Genomic DNA, 26,934 nt, shown 5'->3' on the forward strand with positions numbered 1-26,934 from the left:
GTAGTAGAACTGAGACATTAGTCATTATAAAAATTTATTTGAAATAATATTAAAATTCTCAAACAGAAAAACATTAAACATAAATATCCATCCATCCATCCATCCGCTTCCGCTTATCCTTTTCAGGGTCGCGGGGGGCGCTGGAGCCTATCCCAGCTGTCATAGGGCGAGAGGCAGGGTACACCCTGGACAGGTCGCCAGTCTGTCGCAGGGCTAACACATAGGGACAGACAACCATTCACACTCACATTCACTCGCACATTCACACCTAGTGGCAATTTGGATTATCCAATTAACCTATCCCCACAAGCTGCATGTCTTTGGACGGTGGGAGGAAGCCGGAGTACTAAACATAAATATGTAAAATATAAGTATTTACAGAGAGACAGGAATAAAAAGGACCCAGCTGCTCTCCAGAGCAGGAACAAGGCTGAGGAGGAACTGCTCCATTGGAGACTGGTGTGGCCTCTTCAGGGACTCCAGGATGGCCAGCTCCACCGCCGATGGACCGTCCTGGGACCCGTCCCTCATCTGCCTCGGAGCTGTCCTCCTCTGTGGGTCTGTAAAACAGCACAAAACACAAAGAAATGAGAAGGCTGCTTATGGGCTCAAAATGTGGTCATAAATATTTTGTACTTGTAAAAAAGATTTGTATGTGTAAAAAAGATTTGTGTGTACGTAAAAAAGATTTGTATGTGTAAAAAAGATTTGTGTGTGCGTAAAAAAGATTTGTGTGTGCGTAAAAAAGATTTGTGTGTTTTTAAAAAAGATTTGTATGTGTAAAAAGAATTTGTGTGTGTGTAAAAAAGATTTGTGTGTGCGTAAAAAAGATTTGGTTCCATACTCAGGAGCATACTCCACCTTGCTTCCATAGGGACCTTGCACTGCTCGCCTGATTTGTGAAAAAATGGCAGTGAATGGCCAAAGACAGTGGACGCACAGCGGTCTAGAAGCTCCCTCTCAGACCCCAACATCAGCTGGGACTTTGGTTGGATCAATTAATATTCATGTTCTACATATTCCCATGTGTCTAATTTAACACACCTGATCAAATCAATAATTTATGGGGTGACAGGAGGACATGGGATAAACAGGAAAGGAAACGGACCTCCTTCTTAAACCTAAACCCTGGTGCACCTATGGCAGGAATCTGACAGATCTGTACATAATTTGAAATCAAAACCTCGACAGCTGTCCATTTCTCAGCTGCTCTGGATGGTTGCTGCAATATGCTGGAACACAGACACAATCCCCAACCCAGAGAATGTGTAAAAAAGTGTAAAAAAGTTTTGTATGTGTAAAAAAGATTTGTGTGTGCGTAAAAAAGATTTGTATGTGTAAAAAAGATTTGTATGTGCGTAAAAAAGATTTGTATGTGTAAAAAAGATTTGTATGTGTAAAAAAGATTTGTGTGTGCGTAAAAAAGATTTGTATGTGTAAAAAGAATTTGTGTGTGTGTAAAAAAGATTTGTATGTGTAAAAAAGATTTGTGTGTGCGTAAAAAAGATTTGTGTGTGCATAAAAAAGATTTGTGTGTGGACTTAGTTCTAAACCATGACAGAGCCTCCAACATGCTTTACAGATGGCTGTGGACACCCACTTTTGTAACTCTAAAAGTCGTCACTGATAGTCTGTCCAGTTCTAGTGTAATTTGGCATACCTCAGCCTTTTTTTTTCTTGTTTCATTATTTCTCTTGACTTATTAACAGAAATCATTACAGTGAGAACATTTCTGAGTCTTGGGTCTCAGTCACTGATTTTTATTCCTTTTTCTACAGGACATGACTCTCAGATACTGCTTATCTGCTCTAGATGCGGTTTTAAGCCTGACACTTCTTCTTTTGCCCTCCACTTGTCAAGTTTTCTAAGATTTTGGAAGGACAAACTTCCCGCCATGTTGAGATAAGCCAAGTTTGGGACTAACACCTCTTTGGAAGTCACTGTGAGCACAAAAATACTATTTTATTCCTGTTAAACTGAGATACATTTGGCTCTTCTTTTTCGTAGATACACAAAAGAAATTAGAACAAATGATGTGTTTACTTGGCTGCTACTAGTAACAAAGTGCATTTAAAACTGATTCTTTGCTAAGTTTTCTGCTATGCGTATGTAACCGGTTTCTGCCTCATCCCGCTGCAACAGTTCGACCCAAACAGACTCCTCGACTCTGCGTTGTGTTGTGTTTTTAAGAAGACAAGGAGTCTCTGATCGATCGTTGCCACTTTATTTCCTGAATGGAAACAACGGTGTTGTATCAGTGCAAATGGCTCGCCACACACCACTCCGCACAGCACACTACGGCAGAACATCCCATTAGCATTCCGCTTTAGCATACAGTTTTACACAATAATAAACAAATGAAAAGTACATAAAACTAGTGTTGGACATGTGTCCACTAAGCACTTATTACACTCGGTGCCCATCAGCTAATCAAACATGTTTTATGTGTCTGTACTACTTAGCTATATCGTGTGCGGAACAATACAACTCACCTCTCGTATGGCTACGGCAGACTGGCAGCGATTACTGCAGCCAGCTCACCTAACCAGCCACGCCGAGAGGGGGGGCGCTGTTTCCCCATTACACTGACATTTGTGGCAAGTGGAATAATACCACATAAACACTGTTACATTCCCCCCTGCTGAATTCCACTTGCACACTCAAATAAACAAACACCACAAAAAAAAAAAAAAAAAAAAAAAAAAAAACACCCTTAAAAAAAAAACAGGTACACCACAGTCACCAGAACACAAACAGAGGACAAAAACCCAATAATCCTCAAAAAAAAAGAAGATAAAAAAAAAATCCAATAGCTAATCCACAGCTATCAACATGTGATAAATCTGTTCAGTAATACCAGGTTGTACAGTTACAAAGAAAATTCAGTCAGAGGACTATCCCCAAAGGAAGTAGAAGAAGAAGTTGGCCAGACCCCTTCCAAAAAAAAGAACAAAATATGCCAGTTACATATTTCATCACATCATAACTGTACGCCACTCTGACACAGAAAAATCAACGACAAATAATCAGTTTCAATTCTAAAGATCAGAGTCCCACTTCAACAACAATAGAATCAACTCACAGTTATCAACAATATTTAAACTTTAACAGGTCTTTGATGCATCATTTCAATCAACCTGGAAACAGGCTTAAGTAACCGTCCCACTCTCGATCTAGCACGGGTCCCCACCACCCTGCTAACATCAATCGGGTCTGCGTTGGGCGGAACAACTGTGGTTGAGACATGACCCTCAATAGCAGCTTCATTGTCCTGGTCACTGTCAGTAATGGCTGCCAACTCCAAAACAGAGGAGGCTGCAACTGGGGCCACAGACATAAGCAGGTCAGAATGTTGACCACCAGAGGTGGTATCTACCTGCTCCTCAGTGTCAACAGGGGGAACACTGGTACAGGCAAGCTCTTGATCTACAATGCTGCCTTCTGGTTGAGTAACCTCTGTCATCAGCGAGTCGCTGGACACTGCAGACGGTAAGTCAGACACCCAAGCTCTCGTTCTGTATTCGGCCGTGCCCACCGATGAGTTGCAGACAGCTTCTCCGTCGCATCCAACCATCAGCGAGCCAGACTCAGAAAGCTCATCTCCATCATCCTGAACTGAAGCACCACTGAGAGGGAGGAAGTTCACTGGCATTATCAGGTTGCGATGCACAACTTTCACTTGCCCTGTGGAATCATCCATCAGCTTAAAGGTGTGACTCTCATCATTTTTGTCAAAAACCGCATAGACAACACTCTCCCAGCGATCAGCAAGTTTTCTTTTGCCACGTCCCTTTTTGTTGGCCAAAAGGACGCGATCACCAATCGCTACTGGGGCTCCCCGCACCTTCCGGTTGTAGAGGTCCGTGTGACGCTTCAAATTTTTGCGTGCCACCTCCTGCGCCAAATCCATGGCCTCTGTGAGGTCCCTCCTCAATGTCTGGACATATCGATCATAGTTCATGATGTCTTGGTGCTCAATAACAGAGCCAAAGATCACATCAATCGGCAGTCTTGGCACTCTGCCAAACATCAGCAGAAATGGCACATAGCCAGTTGTCTCATGGACTGTGCGGTTATAGGCGAATGTGAGAGCTTTCAGTGCATCAGGCCACCTTTGCTTGGCTCTCGGGGGTAATGCACGAATCATGTTGCCCAAGGTACGGTTCATCCTCTCGCAGGAGCCGTTTCCCATCGGATGGTATGGGGTCGTGTGAGACTTCTGGACACCTGCCACATTCAATAGCTCGGCAATAAGCACACTCTCAAAATTAGCTCCCTGATCCGAGTGAAGGCGTTTTGGAAAGCCGTAGATGCAGAAGTAGTTATGCCAGAGTTGGTGTGCTACCGCCTTAGCAGACTGATTGGGGCATAGAAAGGCCTGAGCCATCTTAGTAAAGTGGTCTGTGACCACAAGCACATCCACTGATTTGTTCGCCGAATCCTCCGCAGACCAAAAATCTATGCAGACCAGTTCAAGGGGCTCTGATGTTCTCCAAAGGTGCTCTCGCCTCTGGCTCAGGCGACTTGCTAACAACACACCTTCTGCAGCACCGTACATACTCTGACACATGTTTGGCCATACCAGGCCAGTAGAATCTATGCCTGGCCAGATAAAGTGTTCTTTGTTGTCCTTGGTGACCGGCTTCATCATGGACGCCTTTCAGTACAGCGAGACGCAAGGTTGGCGGAACAACATACAGATAAGTCTTTGTCTTTGTGATGGGATTCTTGGAGACTCGATACAGCACACCATCTCTCACAGTTAACTTGTCCCAAGCCCTTAGAAGTCTCTTCGTATCAACCGGTTCACTTGCCCGCTCCCTCCTCGAGGGTCTCCGTCCCCTTTCCACATAGGAGATCACTCTGCACAGCACATTATCACGCCGCTGGTGTCCCACTAGGTCATCACGCGAGAAGGGTTCAGAGTCAGACTGGTTTGGCGTAAGCACAGTCTGAGAGCATTGGGGCAGAAGGAGAGCATGTGGCCACACCCTGGACTCATGTTCACTATGGGCCTGGAAGACAGCTCCCACCTCAGAAGATGTCAGCATTCCTGTCTGTGCGACAGCCGTGCACTGCGAAACAACAGGCTGGTCATTGCTTGAGGCCTTATCAGCTGAGTGAACAGTCCATCTGAAGGCCTCCTGAACCCCACCAGTGGCGACTGCCTCTGCTTCTGCCAGAAGTTCCTTATATGGAACCCTTATCAACCGGTGGGAGGCCCTGGGGTGCACGAAGGGCTCTCTGCTCAGCGCGTCAGCAACCACATTTTTAGGACCAGGAATGTACTTTATGTCAAACTGGAAAGGCGCTAGCTTTGCGATCCACCTCTGCTCACATGCATCCAGTCTTGGCTTAGAAAGTATGTAAGTGAGAGGGTTATTATCCGTCCATACGGTAAACTGATGACCCCTCAACCAGTGATGGAACTTGTCGCACACCGCCCACTTCAAAGCAAAGAACTCCAGCCTATGCGCTGGGTACTTGGACTGTGCATGATTGAGTGTCTTACTGGCAAAGGCGATCGGTCTAGATGTAGAAGCCCCAGCAGGAACTTGCGACAACACGGCACCAAGGCCACTGCTGGAGGCATCAACAGAGAGCAAAAAGGGCTCCTCAAAATTAGGATGGGCCAGGAGCACTCGATCCAACAAGGCCTGCTTCAGCTCATTGAAAGCTGCCCTGCATTCATCTGTCCAGTCCTCCTCACACAGCTTTGTACGCACCAGCCGGTGCTTTCGCCGTGAACCACGAGGGCCTTTATCCCCAGATGTCAGCCGAAACAGAGGTTTTGCGATGGATGAGCAGTTCTCAATAAATTGTTGGTAGAACATTACCATCCCCAAAAATGAGCGGACCTTCTGTTGGGATGGGACACTCGAACCCTCTTCCATAAGGTCTGCCTCTGCAAGGGATGTAATGGATGCTATTTTGTCAGGGTCTGACTGTATCCCATCAGCATTTACAATGTGCCCCAGGAATTTCACAGACTGTCTCAGAAAATGGCACTTCTTTGGAGCCAACTTAAGGTTGTGAACCTGGAGTCTCTGGAACACCATATGCAAGCGCTCCAGTGCCAATTCTTCTGTCGGGGCAAAAACCAGAACATCGTCAAGATAACACAGCACACTGAGGAAGTTCTGATCCCCAAAAATGCCTAGCATCATCCTCATGAAGGTGGCCGGACTATTGCACAGTCCTTGTGGCATACGATTATATTCGTACAACCCAAATGGAGACGTAAATGCCGTGTACTTACGGTCCTCCTCATGCACCTCCACATTATAATAACCCGAAGTCAAGTCCATTGTGGAGAACAATCCGTTCCCTCCCAAAGCAGCCAGTGCGTCAGCCGGATGTGGGAGTGGGTGAGCATCTTTGACAGTTCTAGCATTAAGCCAGCGAAAGTCGTTACAGATTCTCAACTCACCGGACTTCTTCCAAACTAAGACCAGGGGTGATGCAAACTCACTGCAAGATTTCCGAATTATTTCCCGTTCCTCCATGTCATTCAGAGCCTGTCTTAGTTTTTCATAATGAGTCGGCGGCACACGTCGGCATGGCAACCGGAATGGCTTGTCGTCCACAACTCGAATTCGATGTAGGCAGCCGTTAGCCTTGCCACAATCCAGCTTGTCTCTCGAGAAGATAGACTCAAACTGGGCTATAAGGCCAACCAGTTTTTCTTTGCCAGCTGGCGAAACTGCACATGAATCAATGTCGATATCAGACAGCCCCAGATTTTGCAGCACTGCATGTAAGGGGCTACAACCACTTGTCACCTCCTGTGAAGGTGGATCATCTGGCAGAGTGGAAACATCAGTGACTAAACTCTGCTCATCATGGCAAGCTGAGCCAGTAGACCGTTGCATATTCTGTTGCAAGTAGGAGCCAGTGGGGCTGAAGTTCTCCACTGCTGCACAGGGGGACACGTCAGCCAACTTCATGTTCCGTTTCAGTGTTATCGGCTTGTCAAAGGGGTTCAGCACTTTCACAGGGAGCCACCCATCACTGTTTAGATGCGCTACAGTTCTCCCAACCATAACTGACCTCGGTCCAGACCTTGACCCGGTGGGCTCTACAACTACAGCACTGCCCACTTCCCCATTATTCATTAACTGCAGCCTGCCCCAAACAAGGTGTTCTGTCAGGGGCTCTAATGTTACAGCTCTCTTTAGCTTGACAGTTCCGATCTTATCACCAACATGCCCTGGGGCCACCACTCCTGACATTGAACTCAGCAGATTTTTATTAGGCTGTTCTTCAGCACTCAGGGTCTTGCTGCATTCCTGTCCTAAATGTCCCTCTTCCCTCAGGCGATTACCCAGATACCTCATTAGGTTGCTGCCCAAAATGAGGTCCTCACTCTGCCCTGCAATCACCAACATTGGCACAACAACTTTACAACCATAGATCTCCACCGTAATGTCACACACACCTGATGGAACGGTCCTCGAACCACCACAGCCAATCAGGACGACATCCGTGGGTTGCAAGGTGGGGGTCTGCAGCACTGCATGATGTAATAGTTGGGGCATCATATTGGTGCTGAGGGTGCAGGCCATAGAGCCACTGTCAAGCATGGCTTTAACAGACACTTTGCCACCCAGGGTCACATCTTCATAGAACAGCTCATCATGCTGTTTTAGTCTGTGTGTGTTCTGAAGAACGGGTCTCCGGCCTAGCTGGCGCTCCTCACAAACAGTGTGTAATACAGATTCTAAATCATCAAAATCATCCTCCTTGGGGGCGATTTCAGGCCTAACACTTGCCCCCTCCACATGTAGGCCATCTAGTTTCCCAGCTGCTGGGTGGCTGATTCAGGCCCCCTCACTCTGACAGACACGGCCCTGGGGCATTGAGCCCGTGTGTGGTCGCCAGCATGGCAGATGAAACATAGCTGATGGGCTCTACAGTGGTGATACGTAGAGTGTTCAGTGTCACCACAAATCACGCAAGGCACAATTTTGTGTGTTTGGTTCCGGGGGACCCTTACATCATCCTTAGCAGGCAGCTTTGCATGTCGAGGCTGTCCCTCCAGGACTTTCTCTAACAGGGCTATCACATGATCAAGACGATCAGTAGGTGGTTTTGCATGAAGGTCGGTAAGTGATGCTGAGGTAGAGGTTGGTGATGGTGTAATACACTTACTGTTGCCTGTCGCCTGCTGCACATTTGGACTCACCTCCTGTTGCTGAAAACTCAAGGCACTGACTGCACTAAACTGAGGGGTGCACTTCCGGTCCTTGCCATGCTCCAGCAATTTCTCGTGCACATCAGCAACCGTCCACTGCTGTAGGGGCTTGCACTTGAAAATAAGAGACAGTTCTGAGTCTGGACAGTGGCGGATAAACATAGCAGTCAGCTCTTTTGTCAGATATGCAAAGGACTTATTTTGTCTCTTCAGACAGTCTTCAGTCACCTCCATGGCTCTGTTCAACCTGAGCCAGTAATCAAACGGTGTTTCACCTGAGTTGGGTAGTGTTGCATAAAAGTCAGCTAAAGGCATGCTTGAACAGGCAGTGTCACTGAAGTGCTGCTTTAAGATCTCAAAAATGGGCTCTGGGCCCCTCTCAAGACACACAGATGGCTTACTACGTATGCCCACCTTGACTATTTCTCGTGCTCTCCCCAGCAGTTTACTTAGCACATCATCAGCTTGTTCAGCAACTGGTACCCCTCTTCTCTTAAAAAAAGTCATCATCATTTCCTCCCATTCCTGAACACTGCATGTATCACAGCCATCCCCTCTAAAACACACAGGTTCTTTAACATCAGACTTTACAATCACATTCAATAGTGAAGGTTCTGATAACACATTATTGGCAGACCCAACAACACTGTTTCCCACTCCAGAGCCCAACCGAGATTCAAGACAAAAGGCAATGCTTTCCCCAATAGAAAACCCAATTTGCGTTGCAATCTCTGCATAAAGGTTCTCTTTTGTGGGACTGGTTTCTGATCTAGTGTTTTGTAGATCATCACAGTTCCCATCAATAGGGTTTTCATTTAACTCAGCGAGGACAGGCTTAGGTGTGGATGAAACTGGGGCTGTCAGCAACCTAGATCTGCCTCTGCCAAATGAATGCAGAGGGGTAAAACCAACTGCCCCCCTTCCCCTGCCAAAACTGGGAAAATCTGCCATGGCTCAGCAATGTGTCTCTCCCTTTTTTTCGTTTTTCTTTTTTTTTTTTCTCTCCAAAAAAAAAAGAAAGCACAGAGCCCCGCCCCGATGTCTCTAAAGAACGCAGAAAATGGCGGGACTAAGAAAAGCCAGTCTCCCGCGACTTTTCCACCTTCCAGGAAGTAGACGGCCCCGTTGCGGTCGCATGATTGCAGGAGCTGGGGTCACGGCACCAGTGTAACCGGTTTCTGCCTCACCCCGCTGCAACAGTTCGACCCAAACAGACTCCTCGACTCTGCGTTGTGTTGTGTTTTTAAGAAGACAAGGAGTCTCTGATCGATCGTTGCCACTTTATTTCCTGAATGGAAACAACGGTGTTGTATCAGTGCAAATGGCTCGCCACACACCACTCCGCACAGCACACTCTCGTATGGCTACGGCAGACTGGCCGCGATTACTGCAGCAATATTACAATTTCTAATATACAATAAAATAACAGCAACAACAAATGATGTACCTGAATGGAAACAACGGTGTTGTATCAGTGCAAATGGCTCGCCACACACCACTCCGCACAGCACACTACGGCAGAACATCCCATTAGCATTCCGCTTTAGCATACAGTTTTACACAATAATAAACAAATGAAAAGTACATAAAACTAGTGTTGGACATGTGTCCACTAAGCACTTATTACACTCGGTGCCCATCAGCTAATCAAACATGTTTTATGTGTCTGTACTACTTAGCTATATCGTGTGCGGAACAATACAACTCACCTCTCGTATGGCTACGGCAGACTGGCAGCGATTACTGCAGCCAGCTCACCTAACCAGCCACGCCGAGAGGGGGGGCGCTGTTTCCCCATTACACTGACATTTGTGGCAAGTGGAATAATACCGCATAAACACTGTTACACGTAGACACAACACTGGATCACCCCCTGAGTTAAGTGAATTTTTTATCCTTGAGTAGATCATTATTGAGTACCCCCAAAAAACAGAAAAACATGTTCCCCTGATTGGATACAAGACCTGGACAGAAAATAAAGGAAATATTTGTATTTTAACTTCCTTTTAAAATGGAACTTCCTGCTCGGGAGGTGAAAGGTTACGTGACGCTACAGTATCTGATTTGGGCCTTGGGCCCGCCTTTCTCCCCGCCAAGAGGTATGGGGCGGGTGTGACGTGAGCGCGCATACTCGTACTGGGCGGGCCAAATGTTGCCGGTCACCGACACAACTGGGCAAACTTTTCACAACTGTAGTAACGTTGACCATGAGGCCACTGCTTACTGGCAGAGGAAGAGAGAAAGCTGAGGCGCGCAAACTTTGCAGTAATTTTGTATGATTTTTGACGTTTCTATCGCCTCTGTGCACGCGGAGAAGCGCAGTCCCATAATAAAGTCCTTATTGGCGCTCGGACCAGACTGCCTGGACTCCATAACACACTACTGCGAAGATGTCAAGTTTCCTTTGAGAGAGACGCATTTCGTGGATTTAGGTGAGTCTGTTTATGTACTTCTCTAAGATTTGGGAGCTTTATTAAAGCACACACCAGATCTAGACGGCTGGAAAGTAAATGTTGGTGGATTTTTTTCCACTGGCACTGTACGTAGATGTGTTGATTTGCTAACCACTTATAGCCTAAACTTTGGTCCTTATTGTTTCTTGAAAGCCAGTTGGGCTTGGTTGATATGTTTCTTGTTTATCCGGTTTTACTGTTTCTTATCGGACGGTGGGCACTCGTAGCTGGCGTACGTGACGCCCACCCTTAACCGTAGGACGTTTTTCCACCGGAAAGCAGACTCGGCATAAAAATAAAGTAGCGTTCCTCATGGTGGAACTTAGTAATTATTAACTGTTTGCCAAAAACGTATTAAAAGTTTAAAGCGAGCCGTCACTGTTGCTATAGGCACGTTCCGCGCCAAGGATTTCAAAAAACTGTTTACCTGCGCGGGACACTCTTCACTTCCTCTCCGCTGCCTCGCGCCGCGTTCTCATTGGCTGCTTCAGATAAAAAGGGCGGTACCGCTCTGGCCGCTGGGGCTGCGATTCGGTGGAATGTACGTCAGTTACCGCCAATATTAATCATGTTTTGATGAGTTTTAAAAGATTTCTTTGACAAAAATTACCAGGAAGGAAAGTCAGGGTGTTTGTTAAACTGACACCGTGAACATTATTAAACTCATAATTGTTTGAACTGCCGGTTCCCGGCAAATATATTTACCCACAAAAGAGGTAAGGTTTTCTCCTTATGATCCTTATTGAACTGTTATGCTAACTTGGAAACTGACCCAGAAGTCTCATTCAAAGCTCAATAAGTACAGCGTAATATGACCACGTTTAGATAAAATTTATTCATATTTTTTTATTCTTACATTTCAGTATTAACCAGAGAAGAAATATAAGTCTTGCATCTTAATATGTCTTCTCCTTTTCTCACCAGGATGGTGGTTTTGTTGCACCCCAGGTATTGGTAAAAACAACAAAAACGCCAAAGACATTAACTGGTTCGTGTGGTGTCTTAGTGGACAACCAGATCACCATGGGTCCCCTCACCACACCTAAAAAAGGGAGGGAAGTTGGTTCAGTTGATCCCTGGACACCGACCTCCAACCTCAAAATGCTCATCAGCGCTGCTAGTCCTGAGATCAGAAACCGAGAAAAGGAGCTCTGTATGGACAACGATGGGCGGGATAGTCTTGAATCTACACAGGTACAAATAAAATACTAGAGCTGATGTCACAGGCATCTTTCTGGTATGTTGAGATGGTAAAATAGCTGTTCTTGTCTGTTGTCTTTTTTACAGGAGCCTGAAAATGGAGAAGAGTCAGAGAAAATGATTAGCAGAAAAGAGAAGAGTCTGGGGCTTCTGTGTCACAAGTTCCTTGCACGTTATCCAGATTACCCAAACCCAGCCCTCAACAACGACATCTGCCTGGATGATGTGGCCACTGAGCTCAGTATGTCTATTAAGCTCATAGATTGCACCTAATGATTGCTTAACTTATTTTGTTTAGCAATAGCTCTTATGATACATCATATCTGAGTTGACTTGTTCTGCTTTAGGCAAAAACACACACACAAAAACACCATGATTGTAACTGAAGCTGGTTTGTTTCATTTTCTCCTCCAATGAGTTACTTTTACCTAATGAGTTAAGAAATTTTATTTTTTCTCCTACGCTCACAGATGTGGAGCGCCGACGCATTTATGACATCATGAATGTGCTGGAGAGTCTTCACATGGTGAGCCGCTCCGCAAAGAACCGCTACACCTGGCACGGCCGAACCAAACTGGCTGAGACTCTGGCCATTCTGAAGCAGGTGGGCGAGGAACACCGGTACAGCCAGCAGATGCAGCAGATCCGCCAGCGCCTTGTGGAAAAGGAGTTTGACTTTGACGGGGAGGAGAAGGAGAACGAGGTGGCGGTGGTGGACTTGGAGAACGGAGAACACGGACAGAAAGAGCTCTTCTTTGTGGAGCTGCCAGGAGTGGAGTTCAAAGCAGGTGGAGAAGATTTTGTTTTTATATAAACAATGAAATTGTCATTTTGCGAGATGATACACAAATACTTTACAAAATGAAACAGTTAGGTTCAAACACAAACCTTTGTGTTTATTGTCCTATGTCTTGTCCAGCCTCTGTCAACAGTAGGAAAGACAAATCTCTGCGTGTGATGAGCCAAAAGTTTGTCATGCTCTTTCTGGTGTCTAATCCTCGTGTGGTCAGTCTGGACGTGGCTGCAAAGATCCTGATTGGAGAGGACCAGGCAGCAGATCAAGACAAGAACAAGTTCAAGAGTAAGTACAGAGCCTCATCCAAATAAGGTGTAGTGTAAGGATGTCAAACTCATTTTACATTGTGGGCCATGTACAGCTCACTTTAATCCTAGGTGGGCCAGACCGGTGAAACTTGTTTTTCTGATGGTGTGAAAACATTTATTGACACACATTTCTGAGATGTTTTGAGATGTCCTGTAATTATATAACAAAAACAAAAATAATTGGCAAAATTTCTTCTTTTTTTTGTTTGTTTGTTTTGTTTAATGTGAACCCAATTTCTACAGTAGATGGTGAAAATAATAATTAATAATAATAACTTTCTGTCATTTAACGGTGTATTATTACTTATTTACTTGGTGTAGTATGAATTCTGATGGGGAGTTCTTTTGTCAGTAGAGGGAGATAAGAGAGAATGAAAAGCTGTAAAATGTATGACTCAAAAGTCTAAAATTTAAAAGTCGAAAGTTTTACAAACATCTCCAGTTGGGCAAGATTGGAGTCTTAGGCGGGTCCTTATGTTTGACACCCCTGGTATAAGGTTAATCAAGACTGCGTCATGGCATACATGTGAACAATGCATGAACTCTATGACATTTATGATTGAGGTGGGGATAAAGGCATCTTATGAAGTTTTAAATGTTGATTATGTGTATTTCCTGTTTTGTGTCTTCACTAGTCGATATTAACGCTGTTTGGTTGTGTGTTTGCAGCCAAAGTGCGGCGGCTGTACGACATAGCTAATGTGCTACGAAGCCTGAAGCTCATTGAGAAAGTTCACGTGGCAGAAGAAAGGGGGAGGAAACCGGCGTTCGAATGGGTCGGCCCTGACGATTTCCCACAAGTCAAAGGTATCACCAGAACTCCCTGAAAATTTGGCCCTCAGTTATAAGGTGTAGTTGTAGCGTTCGTGTTTTCTTAGCACTTAACTTTTCCTCTAGACTCGGAGAACACCTCAACCGCATGCCCACCCAAGAAGAAAGGCGTACTTGAACCACGTGCATCCGCCGACAACTGTGCCAAAAATCTCTTCTCGTCACCGGGGACCAAACGCAGCTTCACTCGCCACCCGTCCCTCATAAAGCTCGCCAAGAGCATTCAGGATGATCGACGCAAGATCAACTCGGCCCCCAGCAGTCCTGTCAAGAGTAAGCACAAAAGACATTTCTTCATTTAAAAAAAAAAAGTTCCTTCTCCAGCAAATTATTATGAATGATGCAATGAAGCTTCTTAATTTTCTTTTCTTTTCTTTTCTTTTCTTTTTCTTTTTTTTTAAATTTACTCTTCTGTCTTCAGGTGATTCCTCAGTGAACAGTGACTTCCCAAACAAAATGGCCCAGCTTGCTGCTATTTGTAAGATTGAACTTGACCAGGAGTCAGCGTAAGTTTAGTTCCATTTAGTCTGTCACTCATCCTAAGCTAAATCTTCAGTAATAACTCTGTACGTTTTACCTTATTTGGCTTTTGACCCACAGAGATTTCTTGCACGTGCACAAACTTACCTCATTATATTAAACATTTTGTCGTGTTTCAATGTGAGCATCCACTTTTAAAAAGAGCATAAGAGGTATTCTTTAAATGATTGTCCTGCTTGTGTTGCAGGACTGGAGATGAAGGCCTAAAGCCTGCTGCTGCAGAGGCAAACACAGGTTACGTGTTACAGCTTCCCACTCCTACTTCAGTGGAACCATCTCATATACCGTTACAACCTCCAACTCAGGAGCAAGCAGTCAATACCACTGCCAACCCGATCCCACACGCCCTGCTGGCAGCACAGCCATCAGGGTCTGTTGCCTACATCCCCACGCAGTGTTCGCCCCTGATCCCTGTACTGTTACCTCAGCAGCGAGGGAGCGGGCCCTACGCCGTGTATTTGAACCCTTCTTCGCTCAGGTCAAACCCTCTGGCCAGGCCGCAGCCAACTAGCCTGGCAGTGCGCTCTATGACTTTTGAAGATAAGACTGGGCAGAGCCCAAATGGCCAGTCGGCAGCTAAGAGCCACACAGCCGCCGATGCAAGTCCCTCAGGGGTCAAAAGGCTGCGTTCAGAGTTGGCATCCGAGGGCAGCCCCTCTAAAGCTAAGAGGTCTGACCCCACCTTTAAGGTGAGAAAACTTAAATGTGCCATTTATGTAATAATCTGGTAATAACCAACACAGAACTATGTAACTGTATCACCTCGCACTGTTCATTTCTCAGCGCCTGTCTTTGTTCACCTCCTAGGACACCTCGCCAAAGCTCTGTGAGATCCTGCAGGCCCGCCTAAAGGCCCGTCGTGTCGGTCAGCTCACCAGTCGGCCCTCGCCTCGCGCCCTCCACCTGGACCCAGAGTTTGTCAACACCCCCGGCGGGGCTGTAACCAATCAGACATTAGAGCAGAGTTTGGAACTCCTACTGGACAGAGAAGAGAAGGTGGCAAATTCTGACAGCGAGGCGGGATTAACACCGGTCAGGGCTGTTCCCCTCACACCCGGACAGCTTCATGCTGAGGTAGAAGTGCTAAAAGAACTTCAATGATCAGAGGATGATCTGTTAGTAGGTGTTCATTCGTTGATTTTCTTTTGTTCTACTCTACCTATCCAGACTTTAATCCCAGCTGGATACTTGATCCCAATCTCCCAGCAGTCCCTCATCAGCTACAAGGAAGTTCAAAGTTCAGGAGCAGAAAGCAACAAGATCTCACCTCCCAACATCTACCAAACACCAACTGCAGGTAAATATTTTATTAAATGTGCTGCTCGAGCTCTGACTGTACATAGATTTTATACTTAAACTGTCAAGAAAATGTTAGGTCTCCAGTTATCATTGTGTGCAGCACAGTAAGGATTGCATAAACAACATCCAAACAACAGAATTGACTTCTTTTACTCTGTCTACAGGCTCCAGACCTGCCCCAGCCCAGGAGATTACGCCCACCAACCTTCGGCTTCAAAGACCCACTAACACAGCCTCTCCACAGGCCACCCAGCAAGCCCACCGCCTCAACAGTCCCAGTCCTGCCATCTTAAACTTCACCCTGCAGAACCTCGGTCTGATCTCCAGCTCCAGCCCAGGAAGTGCATTTGCTACACCTCAGACTCCAGAGCGTGCCAACACCCTGACCAGTCCATTGCCGAGCCCCCTGGCTCTGCAGCAGAGGGCCATGGTTTTCATCAAACCTCTGTCCCCTGTGCACATTCAGCAGACTGTATCCCCACATCAAGTGGCCCTGATCGGTGTACAGCAGGTATAAACAAACAGTGTGGGCCTCTAAACCAGACTTGATCTGTTCTGCTTTCAGACTTCATGGCACACATGGATTTACATGCATGTCATCAGTTTTCTTGGCAGTGTTTTTGAGTTAGTTTCAGTTGTCTCACTGATTTAACAGTTTGAGAGAAGTGCTTCTGATTGTCTGATTAGACCTGAAACAAGTGTTTTATTATTGAGGTGATAGGATTTAGTGTTCATATAAGATCAATGAAATGAATATACTAATTTGGTTGAGAAATATTAGTCTAACTAATTATTGTCTGTTTTCTAGCCCCTGATGGCCACCCCTAAAGGGAGTGGGGTCCCCCAGCACAGCTTCTTTCATACACCGGTCTCCCTTTCGCCTCTGGCTGCTGTAGTAAACACTGCCGGACAATCATCCACCAAAACTGTACACATCCCTCAAAGAAAGCTGGACGTTACCACTGATGAGTCCTGAGGGCCCTGAAGGATCTTAGAGTACATATTTGTGTGTGTGGGTGTTGTTTATGTTGTGGGTGGATGGCTGTTTTTTTTTTTTTTCTCCCTCTTTTTAACCTGTTTAGCATTTACACAGTATTCATTACCTCTGAAAACATTTCACAGCAGCTTCACTGCCTTCATTCTTATGACAGCCAGCTCTAAAAAAGCAGGTTTATCCCGATATTCATCAACACTACCGTCGTGCTCATTGTGATGCTTATGTGGCCTGTTTCACAGGAATAGAATGGCATGGGGAGAATTGCAAGAATAAGATTTTTTTGTTTGTTTGTTTTGGGGGTTTTTTTGTTTGCTTTATTTTTCCATTTCTGCTAATATGGATATTTTTATTCCTTTTTTCAGTTTGCCAGTACTAGTAAAATGACATCAGCACTCGAGTAAAATCTAGCGAGATCACTTTTGCACATACGGCATGTACATGTTAACTGTTACCCCTTGAATGGAATTGCTGAGAACCTGTGAATATTTGTAAGACATCCTAAGACAAATGAGAAATTGTGAGATTAATTTATAAGAAAATTACACTTGTGTCTGATGTCCTGCTAAATTTAAAAATGCTTAATAAATTTTAAATATGTATTTTGTAAAAAAGAAAAGAAAAAAAAACGCATCCTTTGTCGTCGTCATCGCCCCCCCCCCCCCCCCCCCCCCCCCCCCCCCCCCCCCCCCCCCCCCCCATTTGTGAGAGATCCTTGCAGGTATTGTATTGCACTGTAATCTCCTGTGTAATTTTTTTTTACAGGCTATGAAGTGCAAGAAAATAGTAGTTATTATTATTATTATTTTTTTTAAAGGCCCTTTATATATCTGCTGAGCGCAACTTAACACATGTTAATAGATATTTGCTGACAATTTGATCGTTTTTAATCATCTGATTTTCTCTGTGCTTCCAGTATTAATCTTAATGGCTTTTTAAAAAAATAATAATAATTTTATCTTGTGTCCACTAGCACAGGCTGTGTTTCCAGCACTCTTTATAACTAAAATACATGAGTATTAGACTGTCAGTACCAGTTTAACATCAATTTATACTCATTTGGAAAAATAAAATAAAAAAAAGATGTAGCTTTAGTATTCTGGTCATTCAATTCACTTTAAATATATAATTTTATTGTATAGTCTAATATCTCATAGACCTAAGGCCTTCACAGACATAAAATATTAAGAATCACAGCATAATTATGGCCTTTTTCTTTTCCTTTTTCTTTTTTGAAAGTCCAGCAAAAGGTCTGTTGGAAATCAATGCATGGATGAGTTTTTGAGATTCATTGTCAGTCAGGAGGGGCTGTATTTTAGTGATATTGGAAGGCTTTCTTAGTGTTAAAGCTCAAATCCATCTTAGATTTTAACTAATAATGTCTCTAACTTATGAACAGATCGCATTTACATTCCCTCTCTAAATCCCTTCATCCCCAATTGTTTGTGGCAGATGGCTGCCCATCCCTGAGCCTGGTTCTGCTGGAGGTCAAAAGTTTTTCCTTCCCACTGGTGCCAGTGGCACAGGTGGGTCTAAAACAATTTTTAAAACTGGGAAACAGGACTAGCACATTATTTCTGGATCTTGATCATCTGCTTTCATAGTTTGAAGGATCCACTGCAGAGTTGTTCTGACCTTTATCCTAAGATGAAACCTTTATATTGTAATAGGAACGGTCTGTCCTGGGATTATGAGGCCCCCACCCATAAGACACAAGGGGCTCACAGAAGAGTTTAAGTATTAAAATGATTTCAAAGAAATAGTTAGCAGATGTGCAGATTTTGGATAGATACATTAGCTGGCTCTGTATTACTATCGTCAAAAAAACCAGTGAGTGTTCTGTCCCTCCCATAGGCTTCCAGTACATGGTCTTGATTGCTCAATCTTGAAGCTCTACTGTTTACTCTGCACTTTGTTTTTGTTTTCTTTAATTTGTCACCAGAGCTTCTGAAGTTAAATTTTATTAAACAGAATGCATTAACATAAAAATGTTAAATTAATTAAGCTACTTTACGTGGATCTGTTGTGGACATTTTATTCATATTGATTTTGTTTACTGGCTATTCTATTCTATTCTATTCTATTCTATTCTGTTCAATTTCATATGTGTATTTGCTACTTGTTCATGAGATATTTTTAGGCTCTTATCTCTTGATGGCCTAGCAGCTGACTGGAGACAGTCCTGAAAGCCTTCTCTCTTGAGCTTAAGTATGAAGTATCACTTCAGTAGAATAAGTAAAGAGATCTGACGTGATTCAAACGTCTGTGACAAGCTTTGTTTACTTTCCCTTGTAGGAAGCTTAGGACCAATCTTTAACATTTGTTCTGCAATTCATTTCAATTCAGTTATATTTATATAGCACCAGTTCACAGTAACAGTCACCTCATGGCAATTTATATTGTATGGTGAAGATCCTAAATATTAGAATGAAACTTCCAACAATTGCATGACACCCCACGACCCTACAACTAGATGTGAAGATCACCAGGTCACTACCGCAGCTCAGCCATGTGTTCACCATCAGTGGTGCAACCAATAGTTATATTTAAATACACCGTTCATGCATATAATCCTGTAATGCTTCTCTGCTGGTAGTCAGACTTTCCCGCACTCTGTCTGAGGGCAGAGCAAATGTCTGAGTGGCTGATGTTCAGGCCTCTTTCAGCTTGTGATGAAGGGTCAGAGGGCCCTGCTTAGTCACAAGTTATTTTAGGAGGATACTTTCATTGAAGTGTCACCAGTGGACCGTGGTGATGGTGAGACAGTATTTAAACAGCCCAGAAGCGCTCATCACCAGTCAGCCACAGAAGCAAGCTTGGAGTCAAGGTAAGGACCTGCTGCCTTTTGTATTAAAGCTCCCTTTCAGGGTTTGAGTAGTTACTCCAAGCTAAGTAAAGTACTCGATGATACTTTTACTTACTACTTTAATTTTTCTTGCTAGAACTCCGTTTACATTGACGCATTTATTATACACAACCATGAACGGCTGGCGGCACTTTCACGTGAAATTTAGGATCTGTCTCAGTAATATTCAGATGTTTTCAGTGTCATTTGAAGGAGAGACGGCTCAGCTTTTGTCTGTCCAATATGACAGTTAAGCCCCTGTTCCTGGAATATCACATACCAATGCTGTGAGGTGATGGGCAGCCTTTGATATTAGTGCAAACTGGGATGTCAGACAGAAGGCCAGCGAGGGCAGAGCTGCCATTCCTGAGTAAATGTTAGGATGGATGTTAGAGTTAAAAACTGACACATCGCAGTGAGACAATATCAGAACTGATTTGATTTGATTTGAAATCTTCGTAACCCTGACGACTTGTATTCACGTACATGCAGGAATGTACACATAGAGATTACACACACACAACCACCAGAAAACATAGAGATTTTATTTGTTTGTTTAGGTGAGGAGATGATTTTTTAACCTTTTTTAAATTCAGTATAGTATCCTCTTTCAAATTTTATAAATGTAAAGAGCCCAGAGCCATTGCCGAGGAGGGGGCTGGGGGCAGTGGCGGTATGAAAAGAAAAGGAAAAAAAAAGAAAGCTTGGACCCTGCAAGCATTACGGACAGCTTTTTCACGGGGCTTCCACACAAACACAAAGCAGGAGATGAAGCATCGTCAAATATGTTTCCAAACCAACTTGATTCTAAAACAAAAACTAGAAAAATGGTGAAGCATATCTTCCCTTTGGCTTCACCTGCACAAGTGCCAAGGTAGATCTCCCCTGCAGAATTGGTTTTCCCTGTCGGGAGCACACACTGGGCTCTCCAAATCACGAACAAACAGTATCCCACATTCTTGATTTTTAGTTCACAAACACTTCTTATAATGACTAACTAATCCTGAAATTTTGGAGATGTTAGCTGTTTATACAGTAAAGTTACAGCAGGATACAAATAATGTCAGGCTGATCTTACCGTAATTTGTCCCCCCCTGTCCAAATCACTGACAAACAGTATGCCACAGTTGTTTGTTTTTTAACCCATTTTGCACAGAGAGACATTTAAAAAAATGTATCGATAGCAATGTTGAATATTATTACACAGGAGAAAACAACTACAAGTAAAATTACACCATGAGGCCTCTGCTTTTCTAATTGGAGGGACAGTAACTGCATGTGTAGTCTATATGTAAGCATGTAAAAACTGAAGATATTAAGATTAGCAGTAACAGTATTTTGTCTCTATCTGCAATTCATCTCATGTAAACCATAACATGGTGCACAGTCTGACATAGAAAAAGGCACATACCTTTGACATTGCGTGACAAACTGTATTCCTCGTTCACACGAAATGCAAAAACAGAGTTTCTAAAAAATCTCAGTTTTCGGTGATTCGAAGCGCCGTTTACGTGTGGACGAAAGGCCCAAACGCATAGAAACAGCTGCGTTTTCAAAGGTGTAGGTTCACAAAGTTAGTAGTTTATTACTACTAATTTACTAGTAGTAAATGACTACCTGTAATTTATTGCAGTTTACTTTTTTTGTTCAATCGTTTACTAAATGTTTGAGGTGTGAAATAAACCGCAATGGAGTTTGAAAACAAAATATGGGTGTGTGTTAGGTGGTGATTTTTCTTGTAAACAAAGGGGGGCCTAGCAAAAAAGTTTGGGAACCACTGTCATAGGAGGTCATCTGATTGTTGATGTTTTCTCTGTATTATTGTAGGGTCATTACCTAACAATATAAAAAAGAGGTGACTATTGTTGTGATTTGGTGCTACATAAATAAAACTGAATTGAATTGGATTTTTAATATGATTACATACATGTACAGAATACTGGAAATCAAGTCAGTCCTTACATTAACACTGATTTAATTGCACGATGTTTTACTTGTCTATGAGTAAGCACATGCCAACAACAGTGGGAAGGAAAAATTCCCTTTTAACAAGAAAGCTCCAACAAAACATGGCATACCAAAGGGCAGCTATCTGCTGAGAGCAGTTGGGGTTGAAGGAAGTAAGACAGAAAAAAAACTCCTTGAGGGGACTGTTGTTTTGATTTGGGGCTGTATAAATAAAATAATTGTATAAATAAAATAATTGAATTCAACTGAATTGAAAAAAGAAGACCAACCTTAGGCGAGTGGTATATAAAAACATAGTGAGTGTAAAGAGTGAGGGAAGAAGAAATGCTCAGTGCATTATAGGAAACCCTCAGCAGCCTAGGCCTAATGCAGAGTAGGATTCAGGGTCACCTGATCCAGGCTAACTTTATCAAAAAGGAAGGTTTTAAGCATAGTCTTAAAAGTAGAGAGGGTGTTTCAAATCCAAATTGGGAATTGAAATCATATTTACATTTCAGTTCTAGCCTGGAAAACAAGACAACAGATCAATAGATTGTTTGAACTCCTTTATTAATTTATTTTGATTTACTCTTGAAGATGCCAAACTGGGGAGGAGGAGCCAAATGTGCAGCCTGTGAGAAGACAGTGTACCATGCAGAGGAGATCCAGTGTAATGCAAGGAGCTTCCACAAGACTTGCTTCATCTGCAGTAAGCAGACCCGCACTGCCCCAACTGAGAGTGTCATGGTGGATCTGGAGAATCATGCAGATATGTGATAGAAGTAATTTACACGTAACCCCCCCCCCCAGCTATTTTCCTCCTTCCATTCACCTTTGTGTATCCCATCTGGGCCTGCATCATTACTCAGCAGTCCCTCTGTGTTTTTCTGTGTTTAATGACCTGCCTGCAAAGCTTCTTCGATTCTTCCACCCTGCTTCTGTTTGGCTTGCTTGCTGATTTCATACAGCCACAAGTGCTTAACTGGATCACTCAGTGGCAGTTTACTTTCCCAGTTTACTGTCCCCTACACCAAAACATACACTCTCCAGCTGGTCAGTAGCCTGTGTGACTGCTAGATTGTTCCACTGGGAGCTCAGAAAGGCCTCTGTGAAAAGCTCACCCATCTGCTGAGTCTTCATCTTTTCTTGAACTTTCACCTCATGATCCCCTCTCTTTCTACAAATAGAAATACAAGACAGACTATGTGTAATGTTACTGCTGACTGATAACACTAGCTAGGTGGGTGCTTTATTTAACCTCCATTATACCACCATGACATTCTACTGAAAACATCTCACACAGTCTCATGGTCAGCATGGTACTAAATGTGTGTGTTTCCTTCACACAAGTGAGCTGCAGAAAGGGGCTGGACAGTACAACAGTTGCAGCGCATGAGTCTGAGATTTACTGCAAGTCCTGTTATGGCAAAAAGTACGGGCCGAAAGGATATGGGTACGGGCAAGGAGCTGGCGCTCTGAGCTCTGATCCTCCTGGACAGGATGCAGGCCCTCAGCCTCATGAGTAAGTGTTCATGACAGATAAAGACAGAGCATCTTATAACCTTAACCCTAACCATGACCGAAACAGTGGTGCAGAGGCAAATAACCTTAAAGAGAAAAATTGCTTAAAAAAAAAACTACTTTGACCAAAGATGACATCACACAGCGTTTCTTTTCTAGCTCCAAACCTCGACCAGCCTCCTCAAAATCCACCGCCAATAAATTGTCCCAGAAGTTTGGAAGTTCAGATCGCTGCCCTCGATGCTCCAAAGCAGTCTATGCAGCAGAGAAGGTGATGGGAGCAGGGAAGGTAATGACCATCCTGTTATTCTTTGTGTGCATCTAAAGTATGACTTAAATTCAAAGTTACTTGCTGTTGCCCAATCACACAAACAATTTAAATTCACACCTTGTATCTCTTCTAGATGTGTGTTTTTATTGCTGATTATTGAGTACACCAAAAATCAAAGACACAATACCAAAAAAAAACCCCAACCCAATCAGTTTGGACTCTTTAGGCCACTTAATGATGAAATCAAGGCTTAGCACCTGATGTAAGTGTGCCACATGTTCCTTATGGGTCCACCAGCTGGCCAGGAATTCCTTCTCCAGAGCGGACTCCATGCCAGCCTCATCTCAGGCAGACGAGGAGCATCCTCCTATCCCCCTCTTGTCCCTTCACTGGGCCCATCACATCCCAGCCCAGCTCGCGTTCTGCATCGGAGTCCGTCATGCGATGCCACCACAGCTCCCCTCGCGTCCTGTAAATAAATAAATAGGGGCCAGAGCAATCGTCCCGGAAGAGGCCCTGGCTTATAACTATGGCGGCCCTTTCCCAAAATGGCTGTGCCCGTCATACGACAGTGGGGAGAGTGTTACTCACATATGCAGGCAGAGGTACACATCTGCCCGGCAGTCGATTACACGCAGCGCCTCCCACTATTGCACTTCTTGCAACAGTCTCCCACTGTCTCCCAACTCTTTTTCACCTGGCCTTCTTGCATTCCTCTTCATGTCTGGGGCTTCTCTCCTCCAGTGCTCAGCTAGCCTGCCTTAGGTCTTTACACAGCTGATAGGCCACCTCTGGACATACCCATACCTCAGCAGGTGATCCCTATCAGCTAATTGTCCCATGCTCAGCCAATCCACAGTGGATTAAAACAATGTCAAATAAAACACCAAAAACCATGCAATACAAACAGAAGAATAAAATCATGCAATAAAAACTACACTCGCAAATAAACTAAAAAAAATCAAAATGAAACCAATATAAAAGATAAATATAAAGTTCCACTGTGTGACAATATCATGTAAGGAACTTTGTAGCACTTTGTTATTAATAATCACAAATATGTGCGTCTTTAGCCTTGGCATAAAACCTGCTTCCGCTGCGTTCTGTGTGGTAAAAGCCTCGAGTCGACCACAGTGACAGATAAGGATGGAGAGCTGTACTGCAAAGGTACACATACACACACAAACACACACACATTGTAAAGATGGTTCTTGTTTATCTTCATTGCACTTTAAAACCAGAACATTTAATATTTAACCAGAACTACAGGAAAAAACCAAAGCAGCACACAGTACACACAGGTCATATTTGAAAACTACCTCTAAATGTTGATTATTGACTCAGTCAATTCTCGTTTTTCTCTGCAGTTTGTTATGCCAAAAACTTTGGCCCCAAAGGATTTGGACTGGGCAACGCTGCAATGCTGGAGGAACGACAGTAAAAACATGCTTTTAATAAGCCTCCCACTCATCGTGCGGCAGCTGTCTCAGGCGAAACCTTTGCACTGCTGTAAATTCAAAGTTATTTTTAAAATTGGCTAAATTGTTCTTGTGATGGTTCAGTGCAGAATAAAAGCATTTTATTACCGTAAAATTGGTTTTAATGCAGTTTATTAAAAACATCTTGAAAGACTAAGAGCAGAGCATAACAACAAGAGCTCAACAGCTTTCTGTTGTCTTTGTTACATATTATAGTTTTGATGATAACAAACGTGCCTGAATGTATTTTGTCCCCTGTTATTGTTGTGGTGCAAAGACTTTTCTTGCTAAACTGAATTACTACATGTTATTTGCAATCATAATTCTGTGCGCCCCCTTAATAGGAATATCAAATCAGCAAGCGATAAACAAATACAATGAATTAATATTTCCAGAAAAATTATGTGTTGGCAGCCAAGCAGAGCGACACTGGATGACTCGTTGAACCAACATCACAGTGGCTATCTCGTATTATTGAATTAACGGAGCTGACGACACACAGAAAAAACATTCATCAGATAAAAGTGTCTCCAAATCATGGCTTACATTAAATTTTAACAGAGTTACCTGTAACCTTGTTTTTTTGCCAGTCCTGTTTGGTTCTGTAGCCATCAGAATTATTGTCGGAAGGCCAAGAATGATGCCCAATGGATTTACTTTACCAAGTGGATCATCATGGCCTTGCAATATTGGTCCATTTGATTGACCTTTGTCAACCATAACAATGCATAACATGCAAATCATAGTATTTCTGCAGAAGCCTAACATTTCTGCTAAAACATAGTATTTTTGCCAAATCATAGAATTTGTGCCAGTGATAAGGCATAGTTAGACCGTCAGAATTATTGTCAGAAGGCCAAGAATGATGCCCAATGGATTTGTTTTACCAAGTGGATCATCATGGCCTTGCCATATTATCATTTATTTTATTTTCGGTTGTTAGAGATGGGACAGACATGACTGAGGGATAGGAAAGGGAGAAAGAAAGAAAGAAAGAGAGGGAGGGAAGGAAAAGCAGACGGGAAGAGAGACAGTGAGAAAGGGCACTTCAAAAAAATAATCTGGATCACCTGTTGAGAGAAGAAAAATCAGAAGAGAAAACAAACAAAAGAGAGAGCAACATAATAAACACAACACCATTGCAATAATCTAGCTAAGAGTAAATGACAGTAGATACTAAACACTGAATGTTATTGTGCAGCACGTAACATCAAGAGCACGCAATGTGCTTTGAGGTAGCAGCCAAGAAAGGTGTAGTTTGTGTCTGTGAACACCCATGCGTACACCTGTGTGCACACACCCAAAGAGGACCATCGGAAGGGCAACCATGCCACCCTCCTGGGATAAGCTGAGGAAAGCCCCAGACAAGGGGTCACCTGGCAGCGAGTGTGGTGAGGGGAGATAGGCCTCCATACCTTGGAGGGTCTGAGATGTACCCAGAGAGGTGGAGTCTCAGACCCAACCTGACATATAGACACAGATGAACAGGCACACACAGACAAATAAATACTTGGCACTCACCCAACGTGGAGACAGACACAAATAGACGCTGTACACACAATCACACTCCCCAAACATACTCTATACTAAGTATTTGTAACTAAGTAACCAAGTATTTGTACTTTAGTACTTCCTGCCTTTGCTCTTTGCTAAGGTTTTAGAATCACTGTGGAAAGTTTTGAATTAGTACCTGGTTTTAAGGAATGAATACAATGAATATAAGTCGATCAAAAGTGCTCAAATACAACCACTCAGACTTAATAAACCAAAGGAAATCAGTTCAGTCAATTAAAATGTCAATTAAATTTTATTTGCAAAATACCTGTTGACAAGACGCTGCTTCAAGGCACTTTATATTATAAGGTAAAGACCCTACAATATTACAGAGAAACCCAACAATCCGAGGACCCCCTATGAGCAAGCACTTGGCGACAGTGGGGAGGAAAAACTGCCTGTTAACAGGCAGAGACCTCCGGCAGAACCAGGCTCAGGAAGGGGCAGCCATCTGCCGCGACTGGTTGGGGGTGAGCTAGTGACACAGATGGAATGTGTTCATGTCACTTCCTCACAGCAGACAGATGTTATTGTCTGTGAAGGTTCTCAGTCATCCAGGTCATGGTAGTCAAAGGAGCTTGTAAAGAAAAGTGTCTGGACTTCTTTAAGTTGCTTGAAGACGTTTCACCTCTCATCCGAGAAGCTTCTTCAGTTCTGAACAGAGAACTGAAGAAGCTTCTCGGATGAGAGGTGAAACGTCTTC

The 26,934-nt window shown here is 43.7% G+C and overlaps 2 protein-coding genes across 3 annotated transcripts; both read left to right on the top strand.

Annotated features, from left to right (window-relative positions):
* Positions 1 to 10,323: 10,323 nt before the first annotated feature.
* On the top strand, positions 10,324 to 17,246 carry e2f8 (E2F transcription factor 8). Of its 2 annotated transcripts, none has more exons than XM_084953966.1 (13): positions 10,324 to 10,626; positions 11,572 to 11,841; positions 11,935 to 12,088; positions 12,318 to 12,635; positions 12,767 to 12,928; positions 13,621 to 13,758; positions 13,849 to 14,055; positions 14,204 to 14,288; positions 14,510 to 15,011; positions 15,130 to 15,396; positions 15,490 to 15,619; positions 15,786 to 16,132; positions 16,430 to 17,246. In XM_084953966.1, exons 2-13 carry the CDS (start codon positions 11,671 to 11,673, stop codon positions 16,595 to 16,597), a joined length of 2,649 nt encoding a protein of 882 aa, XP_084810092.1. In that variant the 5' UTR covers positions 10,324 to 10,626; positions 11,572 to 11,670; the 3' UTR covers positions 16,598 to 17,246. The 2 variants fall into 2 exon arrangements, with proteins under 2 accessions (XP_084810092.1, XP_084810174.1); XM_084954048.1 differs by lacking the exon at positions 10,324 to 10,626 and adding an exon at positions 10,672 to 11,363.
* Positions 17,247 to 19,362: 2,116 nt separating this feature from the next.
* On the top strand, positions 19,363 to 25,537 carry csrp3 (cysteine and glycine-rich protein 3 (cardiac LIM protein)). The gene is made up of 6 exons (XM_084954178.1): positions 19,363 to 19,442; positions 22,005 to 22,116; positions 22,758 to 22,929; positions 23,088 to 23,217; positions 24,273 to 24,366; positions 24,567 to 25,537. Exons 2-6 carry the CDS (start codon positions 22,005 to 22,007, stop codon positions 24,638 to 24,640), a joined length of 582 nt encoding a protein of 193 aa, XP_084810304.1. The 5' UTR covers positions 19,363 to 19,442; the 3' UTR covers positions 24,641 to 25,537.
* Positions 25,538 to 26,934: the final 1,397 nt, after the last annotated feature.

This window comes from Perissodus microlepis, chromosome 1, assembly GCF_051167445.1.
Source record: "Perissodus microlepis isolate ML-2025 ecotype Zambia chromosome 1, ASM5116744v1, whole genome shotgun sequence".
NCBI lineage: Eukaryota > Metazoa > Chordata > Actinopteri > Cichliformes > Cichlidae > Perissodus > Perissodus microlepis.